General features: G+C 38.6%; 1 protein-coding gene across 9 annotated transcripts in view; it reads right to left on the bottom strand.

The window, feature by feature from the left end:
- Nucleotides 1–16,108, bottom strand: part of LOC145693750 (uncharacterized) — a 290,468-nt gene that overhangs the window by 23,702 nt on the left and 250,658 nt on the right. For 8 of the 9 annotated variants that reach the window (XM_081770043.1, XM_081770044.1, XM_081770042.1 and 5 more), the window contains 3 exons: nt 14,541–14,638; nt 7,745–7,885; nt 1,323–1,513 (listed from right to left, as the gene is read on the bottom strand). In XM_081770043.1, the coding sequence (XP_081626169.1) occupies nt 1,323–1,513; nt 7,745–7,885; nt 14,541–14,638 (430 nt within the window). The remainder of the gene's footprint in view (nt 1–1,322; nt 1,514–7,744; nt 7,886–14,540; nt 14,639–16,108) is intronic. The other variant, XM_081770046.1, reaches the window with a different exon arrangement.

The following is a 16,108-nucleotide window of genomic DNA, read 5'->3' as shown; positions in this document are numbered from 1 at the left end:
TAAAATACTTCAGGAATTTTCAAGTTCCTTTGGGGTCAACTTTGCGCCGCCCCCTGCACCACATCCTATTGTGCATTAATTGAATTTATGACTAACACTAATAGACATTTCTTTTACCCGACTTCGATTTGATATTTCGTTCTCGAATTATTGCTGTTTTTGCATTTTTTCCGATAAATTTTTGGTTGATCATAGCGCTGAAAGAAAGGAGCATTTCTACACGCAGGTTGGTATACTTTTCGTCTTATCTTGGTATCAGAAACCATCCTCCAAACGTTGTCGTTCTGAAACACCCTGTATATATGTTAAAAAAGTTACCTTTTTAAAACGTTTTCTCCTTCACAGACACTGAAAATAGACTCAACACAGAATTATGTTATCCTAAGTTATTAAATGTGAAGAATCTTGCTTTAAATCACTCTTTCTTAGCTGCATAAAAATACTACTTTCAGCGGAGAACGACCTGGTATCTTAAAAGTAAAATGCGTCCTTCTTCATTACATAGCTGGATGACTGTTAACAAATTAAACGTTAAGTCTACTTGCATTAAAATCTTGCTTCCATTTTCCTATATTTTAAATATTGTGGCTGACAAGTGATACAAGAAATTTGAAATTAGGGAAATCACATTGCGATTATTATCAGTATTATTATTTCGTGATTTCCAATTAGACTGAATTTCAAGAACTAAAACCACAATAACTAGATCAAATGTTCCTGCATCTAACCCTACATGTAATATGAACCACAAACAAACGAAATGTTTTACGTTACACAGCTTGATATCTAAATATATTCACCACTCACATTCAAATGAATAATGTTTGACAATGAAATTGAAAAACATAGGGCATCTTTCTAATGCACAGAGGGAATTCCTGTGAGGTAATTCTTTGTTAAGGAAATTGTCATGAAGAAAATAAATAAACGTATTACAATGATTTCTGTAAATTGAGTATGCAATTACAAGTAACATATTCACTTCACAACGACCAGTTCTGAATCAAAATTACTGCAACTATTGGAATGCAAATTGTTTAGTATTTTTCAATTGTACAAGATGTTGTATCTTTACAATATTTTCTTGACACAACTATATCCTTCTCATTTATCGATTCAAACAAAACGAGGGATTATTTCAAATATGTCCAAGTATGTGTTGGGACTCTACTTAACCGCTGAGTTTTACTTTCTCATATTCGTTACAATCTATTATAATTTGCAAACCTCTAACTTCGAAGAATAGAAACACAATTCTAATCATGTGACAAGTCAAAAAGTCAGAAAGATTACTAATTCGTTATAATCTAAGTAATACTTACAATGGAGGATTAGGCAGTAACGGCTTTTTTTCTTTTTCAACTTGTACTGTAGAAGTTGGCAGCAAAGGCTTTTTCTCTTTCTCTATCGACACACTATCAGGCGCTTTGGGTAGTATTCCTAAGTCCAGTGCTTTGAAAGCTTTATTTTCCTTAGGTTGCACATTAAGAGTATGCGAACCATGCACGATAGGCTATAAAAAAGAAAATTTTCATCATGATTTAAAAAAAAATGTTGGTAATATTACCAGTAAAACTATCAAATAATGGTAAATTTTCGTTGATGAGTGGGATTTTCAAACGATAACATAAATTTTATGAGGAACAAAATTTATCGAGGTTCAGTTCCAACAAAACACGTGTTAATTATAGGGCTACTTAATTCATTTACAAAAGTAATTTTTTTTACGGAAAACGATAAAAAGGGGTATTACATTACATACGCTGCAAGTGTGGAACGTGTGGTCAGTTATTGCAAGAAGATTATGGCTCTCTAGGTTAAAAGAGAACTTAATGTTAACTCTCTGCTGAAGCTCCGTATCCATCACATAACTCGTGTAACTTCCAACTAAACGTGCGAAGAAGCAGAATAGTCGATCGCTAAGCATAATTCTGTCTCCTAATGAGTTTACACGGAAACATTTCCAAGGCTATAATATATTCAGAAACATATTAGGTGACTGAATAACACTGATTCCTTGTGCTTCAATATCACAAGTAAAAACTTTCAAAAATAATCCTGGATTTTTTGCGATAAAGGTTGTATCTTTGAGTATCTGCTAATGTTGCAACGGCATGAACACTTTTGTTTGTTTTGTTACTCTGAGTGCTGGACAGATCACTTTCAGTTTCAACAACTTCAATCACATAAACGAAATTGACAGATGATGCTACAAAGTATAATGGTCATGACCTCTCGACAAGAACACTGAAAAGAAAGACTGCCCTAGATGGGGCTCGGATTCGACACTACAAATCTTACGCTTGTCTGTGTATCACTTTAAATCTCTCATTTAGGCAACCGAGAAGTTTCTCGAACTGTCTCGCGAACCATTTTTATATAACTATAAAAGTGCAACTGTTTTCCATGAAAATAACGACGATTGCCATATAGTCAACAACAAAAACTTCACAGAAGTAATAAAACAAAAGTGACCAAAGCACCAAATATATATTAGGAATACTTTTATTAAGACTGTGCTAAGGGCAAAATGTTGATTACAAACTATGTAACATCTTTAATATCAACGTAGATACTGTTGGTTGGTTGTAGTTTAGCATTCCTTTCAGTATCGAGTCTACATAAGACGCGGAGTTGCACCTTAAAGTACCATGTAAACCTCATGAGCTCCCACTGAATGTGGGTTTCTCGTGCCGAATGCGTGTACGCTCATCATCTAGCCATGGGCAGCTCTAAATGAGATACTGTTTTTAATAATTTGTTTGTGGAAGTTTGGCTTTCCTGTACAGCACTGAGGCAATACGAGACGTTGACCTCAGTTTAAGGTGGAATCGGAACCAACATAATACGTTTAATACTCTCCCACCGGAAATCGAATACGAGATCCCGTGCATCAAAGGTGAGCGCGCTAGCCACTAGACCAGCTGGGAGGGCTAAAACAGGCATAGTGTTTTGCGTGAAACGTGTGTTTAAACTCTGGTGTGGGTCTCATCATATGACGATGTGCCCAACAAGCCACTGCGGTACGTGGTTGGCCGGGAATTGGGAGGAGAACGCGGCTCCAGCCAGCTCAAAAACCCCAATATAATGCGCGCCATTAGGAAAGCAGTGACACAGGACAATTCCCATATGCAGGGAAGTTTGACCATACAACACCTGTCTCAAATGGTACAATTTCCAATCATTCGTAAGAATCTTGCATTGCAAGTGTGTCACAAAGCGCCATATCTAGGAGAAGTTTACAAACGCCAGAAAACTATGAAACATACCTCGCAGGAGACAAGTGGAAATGCGTGTGTACTTTCGATGAAGGGTGGCTCTACCAAATGAGACTAACAGAGTTCGATCCTCTTGCTACTGTCAAACACAGCACAAGCGCTGTTCTTTATACTGCAGTGCAAAGAAGTTTTTCAAAGGATTTCTGGTGGTGGCAGGAAAGGCAGTCGAGGAATGCCACCACTCGACGAAGAGCCTTCCAACACAAAAGTCAACGCAATTTACCTCCAGAAGAACACCACGGACCGTCTGTGACCCCCCTCCCCACTTGTACGGTGAAAAGACACGAAATGTATGGATCCACATGGACAAAACTTCCAGCCATATCGCTCTTCATCCTACGCGTTATATGCACGAAAGGCATAAGAGACGGGAAATAGTGATCTCATTTTCATCCATCCCTATGAAATGCCCAGATGCCTATCAATGGACTACTGTGGGTTTGCACTCTCCAAACAGGTACTTGCTTGACGATGCCTCGCCCTTGCAGGGCCTTCGGAAACTTGCTAAAGAAGTATGGTGAGACATTCTTCCCATTCTACACAGGGCTACAGTGGAAACTACACTGTCAGGCGATCGTTCAGGCTCGCAATGTCACATCAGACACAATTAGCGCTGGAGAAAAGGGACTAACTAGCTAGGGGAGTGTTTCAAATTCGAATATTTTTCTCGCGGGCAACTTTCTGTAACCATTCGCCTATTTCAAATAACCCTTTATACTACAACGTTAATCGTAGAAGCTAATCCTCATTAAAACAGTCAGGATGTGAGCTTTCGACTTTAATTTTCAAACTACACTTTCTGAAGGGATCTAATGAAAAACAGACAACAGAATTATTGAAGAATTCATAGAAGTTTTATGGTAAATATTAACAATTTTCTATATTGGTTCAAGGTTTCTATTTGTGGTGAAAACTGACTTTACGAAACCTGAAACAATTACTATTTTAAACCTGCAAAAGCAACCACCGTATATCTGTTCGCTTTAAAATATTCATGCTATAAACTTTTCGTTAGCACTGAACGTATCGAAGTTGTACTAAACACACGAAATGACGTCTGACTTTGGATGCTGCAAGTCTAAAAGTGTGCTGTTTGACTGTGAAATGCCTGTTCTTGTCCATATTTACCTCATATATAAAAGCACGAAGTGGTCGCTTTAAGAGAGAGCGCACTGCTTTCCTTCTCTGTCCACTGGTTGACGTAGCAGCTGAATAGGAGTTCAAAATGCACTAACCTTACGAAATTTCACATCGGTTTCCAGAAGACAAGTGACCACGAAGATAGGTGGTGGCTGTTAGAAGTTCAATGTATGTATTTCTAAAGTTAAAAATACAGATTACAGCGTCAATTCGCACTGAAGTGCGTACCGCGAAATCTTTGTAAGCTATGGCAAGCTTACAGAGGTAATATTCAATATAAATATTTTTTACACAAATTGCTGGGTATTTGAAATAGTAATGAAATTACATCTTCAGTTTAACGCCTTGCCATTATTCCCTGTAGGTTAAAGACAAACGATAATCGCTCACAAGTAAACCTTGCGCGGTCGAAATCGACTTTGTTGATCAAACTTGGCAGTGGAGTGAGGAATATCAGAAAAGAACGTAAGCAAAATTTAAAGTGCTTCCGTTCACAAAGACGGGCGCAGTGCCCGAAAACCTGATTGATCAGAATAAGGCAGAACAACGTGTCCGAAAAGTGCAGTGTATTTGTAAAACGGATAAAGAGATGGAAAACAAAAACACATTATAGACATCGGGAGAAAGTAGGCATCTAGTACAGGGTAGGCTTGTCATGGCCGCCATCTTGAAGTCGATTATTTTGTATCTTCCGCGATTGTTTTAAATAGGGTGAGGGTCACGTAAGGAATCAAATTGGGCTAGAATTTTACAAGAAATACAATGCTGAAGTCAATGCTGCCACATGTTTATGTTTGTAAGACATAATGAAATGACACATTAGTACGAGTTCGTTAGTTCTGACATTTCTTAACAGCCGTATCTTTCTGTACAAAATTCATGTCAGGAAAACCTAATTCCAACTCTCAGGTTTCTAAAAAATATTGAGCCTTTTACGACGAGATGGTATTAGTGACCCAAATCGCAGAGTATATGAGTGGATGTGGAAAGTGTTGGAATTCTTATAATCAAACATCAGGTACTGTGCCGTGAAGATGACTGAACTTTCCTCAAAACTGAGCTACATTTTACTAGGGGGTATCGAAAAGATTTAATTATCATCATGAATTAATAGGCACAGCGTATTGAGTTTTATGTTCTCTCTGAAGACTTCTCTACATAGTCTTCGTGCACAGTTACAAATTTCTCACACCATTCTGACCTGCCAAAGACCATCATTGTAAAACTCTGCAGATTACATTTGATCCCGAAGTGGATTCTCCATCTGTGGGAACAGAAAGAGATTACTTGTTGCCAGATCAGGAGAATAGGTCAGCTGCGGCAATATTTCAAATGTACATCTAGCAGCTTCCACTAACGCTATTTGGGATGCATTGTCTGCAAGGAGACGGGCCATGTTGGTGAGCATACCGCGACGTTTTTGCTTAACAGCACTTTGTAACTTCCTTGAAAGTGAGTAGTAGTATGTGCTAGTAATAGCATCACAGTCTAAAGGTAACCTAAGGATGATCCCACAACAGTATCAAAAAACTGATAAGGATGATTCCATAACAGTATCAAAAAACTGAGAACGTGACCTTACCAGCAGACTTTTCCACCTTAGCCTTTTTGGAGGGAGGTGAGTAGGAGTGTTTGCATTCTTTGCTCATTTCTTTTGTCTCAGGATCATTTAGACAGATCCAACTATATCAGACAAAATCTCATCTTGGACTAAAAGATTAAACAAGTGATTCGCATTGTCACGCCATGTTTGTCTCCAAAGATGAGTCGTCAAATGCGGAACCCAACGTGCTGACACTTTAGCATGTGCAATTCTTTATGAATTATTTTCCACACACTACCATAACTGAGTCCGCTTTGCTACATGATGTGAATAATTATTCGTCGGTCTTCCAGGATCAGTTCTTCGATTTTTCACACTGTGGAAGCGGCGTCCGTTGTTAGTGGACGTCCAGGCCTTGGCTCATCTGTAAGGGACACATGTTCTGTTTGGAAATTTCTTTTTCCCCTCACGACAGTGCCATACGACGGGCAATCACCACTACACATAAGCTTCATTTCGTCATGAAATTGCCGGACGTTGTGATCTTTCAAACGCAGACATTTATCATGCTACGAGCTTTTATTTTCTCTATCTTCCACCTTACTGACAACTAGCGTCATCTGTTAGGACGTAGTGACATACATGAAACATTTTCATTAAAATATACACGTAAGGTTTTATACCTACACAGGCCAAGTTAAATCAAGGGGAGCCTGTTCTGCCTAACGGGCCACAAAAGCTTTCGCAGTAGTCAATCTGAATGTTACTCCACTCTCCCGACACTGTTTCATAATGTGCACATACAACAACTTAGCATGGAAAAAAAGCCCATTACGTAACCCTCCCAATTTTCGGCGTCATTTGATGACTCTCATGCATCAGACACAGCACTTCTCCTGCCAGCAAACCCATAGTTTCAGCATGATACGCCAGGTAGCATCACTGAATCGAAAGTGGTTGGATATACAGTGAACAACCTTCTGTATTGTGTTGCTGGAGAAACAGCAGGTTATCGACCAAAATGGCACATATGCAATTTAAGGTGTTAAAATAACAATAAATGTACTTTCGATTTCGACCTTTTTACACAACCTAATATTTTATCTTGGTTTTCATTTGTTACAGCGTGGTGTAAGTTCTCTGTAATACAAAAACGTTGTCACAAAGCTTAGCAACAGTGCGACGCGCTTTCAGTGGTTCCCGAGAAACGTCAACTCAGCTGAAGCATAGTTTAGTGTTACTGTAGTTGAGTCTGTAATAATCTTATTTTCTAACCGCATACCAGTTTTATTCACTTATGTTGCCAGAATGAGACAGGTTATCCGTAATCGAAACGGCACATACATTAGCTAACAGTGATTCACAAATGATTTCACTAGTTTTGATATCAACTGTTGATTTCGAAGCTTTTACTACATTGCATTATTATTGTTTATAAATAATTTTATAATTTAGAAGTAGTAGCAAATGACTGTAAAATTGGTGCACCGAAAGAAAGGAAGAAAACCATAATACAATTTTCATGTATGAAATAGAATCTGCACACAATATAGGTTCACCAACATTGAAAGTTGAACATTACACAATCAAAACATCAAAGCAAGAAACATACATTCACACTTGCTTTTATAGTTAAAACTGAAGAAATTCCCAGTCTAGAAAGAAAGAAAAAAAAAATGAAGCTTGTATAAAGGAAATAAAAACGCATTTAGAAAAAGCAACAAAAACCTGTTAAAAAGCAAAGGCAGGACTTGAATGCTAATGCAAGAAAAAAACTCTTTACCCTAGCAGCAAGGGCTTTCTGCTGTGCTTCAGGTCCATCAAAGGTAACAATTGCATAGCTAGGGTATTTTGAACCATCAGCTTTAGTTGCACCTTCAGTAATCTGCACATTAGTTACATCACCATAAATAGAGAACATACCCTGAAAAACAAATGCTTGTTAACTACGTTTTGATTGCATGCAACAAAAAGACCTCGAACAGAAAAAAATCCACAGTATCATCTGTACGGGAGAAAATGGATTCCAACGAACTGCAACTCTTGCAAATTTCGTTTAAGTTTCAACTGAAGATGATTTTATCCGCTTTAAATACGTATACAAGCTCTCAAATGCTAAATCCTTCAAGATGATGAAATACACAAAATAGTACTGTTTTCGAGTTATAACTAAACATAATTACTGGTTCGGAATAAAATTTACAAACACAATAATAGTATGAAACCATACACAATGACATCTTTAACATCCCAAAGTTATGTCCTTTAGTTTAAAGGAAACGGATAATTAATGAATGTAAATGATTATGTAAGAAATGATGGAATGAAAATGTTGGGGAAATGGAAAAATTCACGAACACGATGCTATTCACCATTCCGATTTGGCCTAGGACCAAAGCAAGGACCCTTGGTATTAAGGGGTGAGCGCTCAGTTACTGAGCCACCGTACACCTCTACCAACACAACCATGCATACACAGACACACATACACAGTTATAAACTAATAGTGCGTAGCAGGCTAACTGACGTATGATATTGAGTGCTACTCTCACGTTGACCAATCTGGAACCAGCGACGTTGACACCGCAATGAAGTGGAAGACTGCTTCAAGTGAAAATAATATAGAACTGCGACATATAACAATTAAAAAGTTGTAGAATATTTGTGAAGCAGGTATGATTTTAACTTCACTTATTCATATTTTACAACTGTTTTATTTCGCTTGCCGTAATTCTTATTATGGCTAAACTGAACTTTTGGCGTAACAGCCCTTATGGGAAAGGGCCTACCAGCCTGCTTGTGCCATACATGCCTTTGGAGTGATGTGTGGTCAGCTAATCGACTTTTCGCAATTAATGATAGCTTTCTAGATCAGAATTCGCTACTTCTTTCATCTATGTGGCTCCCAATCATTCTCACGACATTGCAATGCTAACACCATCGGTCTTCCACCTTTCCTCTCACTGGACCCGACACTGCATGACTTCGTTGATCTCATGAGAACTGGATCTAATTGTGGCTATTGCTTCATTATAAATCTGATCAATGAGAACTATACTTTAAAAAATATATTAATTTTTATGAATCGCTTTCTACTTTAAATTGGCACTGTTCACAGCTTTAGGTCAACTCTAAATCCTAGGAATTATGTATTCAGACACAACTGGGAATTACACTGTTAAATATGTTCAAAACTGACAATATACTGTCCTCGAGATCCTATATAATCTGCAGAATTAACGGAGAACACTAGCAATCAAAAAACTTTAAACATTACATTATAATAAATAAATTACAACAGCTGTTCTAAAACTGAGCATCTCGGATGGGTCGCCGTGAAATATTAAATTATATGATATATTTATTATACTGTACACAGTATTTATATAGTATGATTACTACTTTTCACGTAAATTGTTTCTGAATTTGAAATAGTACTTCAATTGTTTACGTTACCCGCTTAATCGCATTAATTAGAGCTGCCGTAGCGCAGTGATGAAGTATCTCTCAACCGGAAGACCTGGGTAAGACCCTCGATGGTTGGAATTTTTCTTTCTTCGTTCCAAATGGAACTCAGGAAGTCACCCAGTATTACTAGGTGGCATTTTTAACCATCAACCATTCATTTATTGTTATAAATATACAGGGTGAGACGAAAGTTCAGCACCACCCTTTTATTTTTGAAACGGCTTGAGGAAAGATGATGAAACTTTGGGCGGAGGCGCATCAGATGATGCCATTCGGCATCATGGCGGCCATCTTGAAATCCATCATTTTGAATTCAGGTCAATATTTCAAATGGGAAGAGGGGTATTCGACAAATGATTTTAGGCTAGAATTTCACCAGAAATACGAATACCAATCCTTCCTATTTATATTCATGAACTAGCCTTCGGTTAGTTGGGGCCTTTGCCCCCAGACCTCTGCGTCTGCTCGGCTTATGGCCTCGTACTTCTCATATCCATAATATATTTCAAATCATACGAGATTTCGAGGTACGGTCATATTATTATAACAATTGCAACTGCCACCCCTTTTTCTTCCCTTCCAAGGTAAACATCAAAAAAGCTGAAACACGTTTTTAATTAGCATATCTCTACTCTTACGGAATTTACGAATTTCGAGATATGGCTATATTATTTTAACAATTACATCCCGCATCCTTCTTTCTTCCCTTCTAAGGAAACCATTTTAAAAAATCACTGAAAAGCATCTAATTACTTTAAATTAAAACCCTAAATATTAATTTTCATGCCTCTAACCTTAAGGGATTTTGTAATATGGATATCTTACTATAATAATTGTAATTCCTACCCCTTTTTCCTTCTCATCCTTTTTCTTCCCTTCCAGGTGAAAAAACAACTGAAATACGTGTCTAATTATTTTAAATGAAAACCCCATATACGAAATTACATGTCTAACCTTCAGAGATATGAACATTTTAAGATAACGTTACCACCCCTTCTTCCCCCCCGTTCCCATAGAATTTCCAGAAATTCTTTCTTAGTGGGACCTTGTATCACAAATTCTATGCCCTGTCCAAATTTCAAGTTTCTAGCTTAAGCGGTTTGGTGTGGGCGTTGATCAGTCAGTCAGTGAGGACGACTTCTTTTTTTTATATACAGAGATTGATTGCATGACACGTAATGACTTCCTTGTGCTGGGTTACCTTTGGTTCAGTATTATATATACACAGGGTGTTTAATAAGTAATGGTCATAAATTAAACCGTAGATAGTACACGCCAAAACTAACAAAAAAGTCTTAGTAAACATGTGTCCGCAAACCGTTCGAGGCGGAGATAGGGGCTGTCGAGAGTGTGGGAAAATGAAGTTTAGAGACGAATATCTCAAAAAGTATGAATCGGACAGAGGGCGGTCCAATGAATGACTATCGAAGTCAGACCTGCGCTATGCAGAAATGCATGGTTGATAACTCTGCAATGCGCGCGCAAGGGATTCCCGGAAAATTGTCCAAGGAAAGGGGGTTCGAGATGAACATCGGGGGCGAGTCTATCCACCAGTAATTCATAAGTCGTGGTACCGGTACCAGGACGAAAGCTCGAAAAGATACAAAATGGCGGACAATGTGTACGTGCAGTGTGTGGTTGCATAACCAGCAGGAAATGAGAGAGGCAATCGAAGAAAGGTGGTGGTGCATGTTGTGAACTACTTCAGAGCACATTTCTAAGACGAATGCACATGTACAGAGTAGTCCTTTACTGTAACAATACCAAGGTAAAGCAAACGATGCGCGAAAATGAATGGAATAGCCGAAAGGAACACTGGTAGAACATGCAAGCCAGCTGGAAATACTGAATCGGGGTTGCAACAGACACTGAGCTCACCTTGGGTGCATGATGTTACGGGTTCAAATTCGCTAAAGTGTCCACTGAATGCAGTGGTTCTGATCCCAGATTTTCCAAATCGTAGGTCCCGTCCCTCGAAGCTCCTAAGCTCGTTTAAAGCAACAATAACTCAATCAATCGAGCGCCTGTAGGTTGCTCATTATTTGGTTCATCCCCTCTACGTATATATAAAGAAAAAACTGTGCACGCAGTTCTTCTCAATCAGCTGGTAAGCCAGGAAATATGGAATGGAAGAACACTACACTGTTTCGATTACAGACGTGAATTGGAAACACGCTTGCCTTTCCACGTTTGTTTATTATATTGCCTGAAGTGTTCTTCTACAGGTCTACATGCTTTCGTCGTAGTGGAGTAGTCGCTTGGGAGAGTGATTCAAAGTGTAGAGGTTCGTTGTCTTCACTTGTCTTTCTCGCCTACAGTGAATGTAGTAGTTCTATGTGTTGAAGAGATGTAAAATGCGCGTGCCTTTATAGTGTTGTGGATGTACTTACTTCACCGTATTGCGGGGAACAGTGCAATAGTATCAGTAGTGATGCAAAGCCACGGGGATACTATTGTGCATTGTTAATTAGTGCTATTAGTATGCTGCTAAATTATTGTTTACCTTGCCATTAATACAATACACAGTAATATTGAGTATGCTGATATGCACTTTATGTACAATAAAGCAAACGGGAATGCGGTAGAGGCCGCTAGGTTATATCGCGAGACTTTCCCTACGAGACAGCAACCAGACCGAAGAACATTCATCAGAATACATCAGCGGCTACGAGAACATGGGAACTTTACGCATTGTTCTAGGCCGGCAAGGCCAAGGCCAGTACGTACCCCTTAATTAGAAGAACGCGTGCTACAGGCAGTGGACGAAAACCCAGGAACGAGCACAAGACGTGTGGGACTTGCCGAACGCGTATCCAATGCTCTCGTATGGCACATTATCCATGAAGAGTAGTTGTTCCCATACCATCTGGAACGTGTCCAACCTCTGACCCCCACAGACTTTCCGACGAGAATGCAGTTTTGTCAGTGGTTTCGCAGACAAATTACTGGCAATCCTCATTTCATTGATGACGCCCTATTTACTGATGAAGCACAATTCTCCCGGGGTGGCATTGTAAATTTTCACAATTCTCATGTATGGGCCCCTGAGAATCCACATGCAATAGTGGAGGTAGGACATCAGCCTAGGTTTTCCTTAAATGTGTGGGTAGGACTCTTAGGTGATCAGCTCGTAGGACCATTCTTTCTTCCTAATGCATTAACTGAGATCTCATATTTGCGATTTCTCCAACACAATTTGTCGCTTCTACTCGAAGATATACCTCTCGATAGGCGTCAGCGACTGTGGTTTATGCATGATGGAGCGCCAGCACATTTCTTTAACCGTGTCAGAGAACATTTACATGCCCGATTCGGACGAAAGTGGATAGGACGTGGGGGTCCAATTGCTTGGCCACCGCGCTCCCCGGACTTAAATCCTTTATATTTCTTTCTCTGGGGCCATGTGAAATCGCAAGTTTATTCTACCCCTGTTGCAACATTAGAAGACCTTCGAGAAAGGGTGGAACAAAGTTGCAGACATATTCAACAAGATGCCGACATGTTATCACGCGTACGTGGATCTTTGCGAAGACGGGTACGAGCATGCACTTGCATGAATGGACGACACTTCCAATATTTACTTTCATGATAGAGGTAAATTAATCCTCATGCATCTCTTCTGTGGTTACACATCTGGGTATTTACTGTTTACCTTATGATTAATATTGTACGCATTACCAACACGACGATTTCTGCTTGTTGATATGAACAAACACGACATGTCCATCATTTTTTGCTTGTTGTAATACACTTACGCGTTCAACATGCGGAATGTTTCAGATTCGCCTCCCACATACTCGAATGTTGTAATCCTTTTCCCATTGCAATCCTGTTTGCGGATATTCGTTACGCTAACTGCTTAGCACATAATGCTTCATCAGTGTCTTGTATACCGTTTGATTTACCTAAGTGCTGCCACACTTGTACGTATGCTTAGTTGTCGAAATTCTTCCTGGAGCTATTTACAACGTACATCACCACACTTCGATTGCCTCTCTCATTTCCTGCTGGTTATGCAACCACACACGGCACGTAAACATTGTCCACCATTTTGTATCTTTTCGAGCTTTCGACCTGGTACCACGACTTATGAATTACTGGTGGATAGACTCGCCCTTGGTGTTCACCTCGAGCCCCCTTTCCTTGGACAATTTTCCGTGAATCCCTCCGTTTTTGGGGAATCCCTTGCGCGCGCACTGCAGAGTTATCAACCATGCATTTCTGCTTAGCGCAGATCTGACTTCGATAGTCTTTCATTGGACCGCCCTCTGTCCGGTTCATACTTTTTGAGATCTAAACTAAAAAATGAGTCTTTAAACTTCATTTTCCCACACTTTCAACAGCCCCTATCTCCGTTACGAAGCGTTTGCGGACACATGTTTACTAAGAATTTTTTGTTAGTTTTGGCATGTACTATCTACGGTTTAATTTATGACCATTACTTATTAAACACCCTATATATATATATATAGTGCGATGGTCTCCGGTCTGTGGGGCCTTAAGTTTGATTCTCAGAAGTATCTGAATGTGGATATAAACGACGTACCTATAATAACCAACCTAAGGTATCTTTATATTCGTTTGCTGGTCAGGTGAACAAATAATAATTTATTACTCATTTATAACAGGTAATAGGATTATTAATAATGCATATACTATGATGATGATAAAAGTACTCGTATTTTTTGTATTATTATAACATACTACATGTTCTTAGTAGGACGACTGCCTCATTGTCATATTCGCCCGCTGAAAACTGGTTTCCTTACCGTGGCTTTAGTAACAAGGCGCTGTACAGTCATAGGCTCCACTGCCACGCTGCATAGATTATTTGACCCTATGCATTCAAATAGCTCTAATAACACAGGCGGATGATTGATACGGTTGATGTATAACGAGGCTTTGTCAACATAATACAAATATATTCCTAATTTCTACAAATTTTGGAAATACTAAGTTTCTTACGTCACGAATTTTGATATAAGATGATAAATTGACATATAAAAAACATCACGTTCGTCTACACATGAGCAACTAGATGTACAGGCATCAAATTACACATATGGTGTCTTTTGATCATTCATCGATCTAAACTTATCCAAGATTCTCACCTTAACATCCACGTCTGTGAAGTTATGAGGTAAAGTTCCAACAAAAATCTGATTAGCTGAAACGTTGCTTAAAGGTGGGATCACTCTGTTTACAGGCGCTAGAAAAGAAAATGAAATGAAATCTTTCAGTTTAATGTCCCACGATTATGCCCGTTAGGCTAAGGGAGACGAATGTGCTAGAAAAAATTACGCAGTTGAATGAAATACATAATCAAAGACTCGCTATACAAAACAATGTAAGCGCTAAAAACATTAGTTACTGTAACAGTAGAGACAAAAGATAGTAAATTGTGCCCAAGCGTCTCAAAATAGAAAATACTATTGCTTAGAAGTACAACCTAGCATATAACACAGTGGAGCTATGTATGAAAATCTAAGGCATAAACATATTAAAAAAAAAATGAAACAATTTCAAGGTAGCACTTACATTGTTTTTTACAGCGAGTCTTCAATTCAATTCTTACAACGAATGAAGTAATTCACTAAACTAATCTATTTTAACACACTTCCAAAAAAGTTATATTTGACTTATAATTACTAATAGAAGCTATAGGATACATACTACATAAAACAATGGACTTATTTTTGTCTCATGGTACAAAGGTGTAAGTCCATTCTTCTTATTCTTGACCCATTATGTCGGAACATATTCTGCATACGACTAACTTCAAAATTAGTCTCAAACTAGAAAATACTAATTCCTTAACCGTAGAAGTGACCGGGTGAGACTCTGAGGCACATGAACACCCCACTTCTTACGTAGCCGTTTCTATTAAAGTCGAAGATTTCAAATTTTTTAAATTTTGAGTGTCTCTTATACATTCCCCTCGGGTATGCTTCTTTCAACTTGAGCGATTTTTAATTAGTTTTCTTTAGCTTTAATTTAATTTTTACTGTAATCGTGACATGGTGAATCTGAGAGGCTCAAACGAAAATTCAATACTTTTCCTTTAAAATCCACCTCATTATAATTTTCGGTAGTCAATAGACGGCAGTACGGACGAATGAAATTATTGTACTGATTACATTTTTTTTTACGACTATTTTGGTTATGCAAAGTTTAAATTATTTGATAATAGATTATTCCTTAGTATATTATTTTCGTTGAAAGTTGTATAGCATCTTTCAATCCAGTCTTCCAATCTGACTTAAAACACTCACAGAAATTTACACAATGTCTTTAAATATGTGAAACGATGGACTTATAGTTAATCTACATAAGTTGCTATCCTATACACTGGTACTGTATTGTGTTCTGCAGAGACATCATCATTAGGTTTGACAACAGAGGAGATTTCACACTAACTCGAAGAAACTGATAGTGAATGTGTTTTGAATTTGTCTGAACAGGAAGAAAGTGACTGATCATGAGAAAGCTGCATCCGAGGGAGATGATTATTGACTTTGAGCCTGCCATAGCTTCAAAGGCAGGGGGGGCGGTGGCTCAGTGGTAGAGCGTTCACCTCCGGTGCTTGGGGTATCTGGTTCGATCCCAGCTTGTGGACTTTGTGGTGGACAAACACCGTGCTAGTGGGTTTTCTTGGGGTTCTCCCGTTTCCTCCCACTTT

This window comes from Thermobia domestica, chromosome 1 (assembly GCF_964235325.1).
Source record: "Thermobia domestica chromosome 1, izTheDome1.hap1.1, whole genome shotgun sequence".
Classification (NCBI taxonomy): domain Eukaryota; kingdom Metazoa; phylum Arthropoda; class Insecta; order Zygentoma; family Lepismatidae; genus Thermobia; species Thermobia domestica.
Note: the sequence above shows the minus strand (reverse complement) of the source record. Positions and strands in the feature narration are given on the sequence as shown.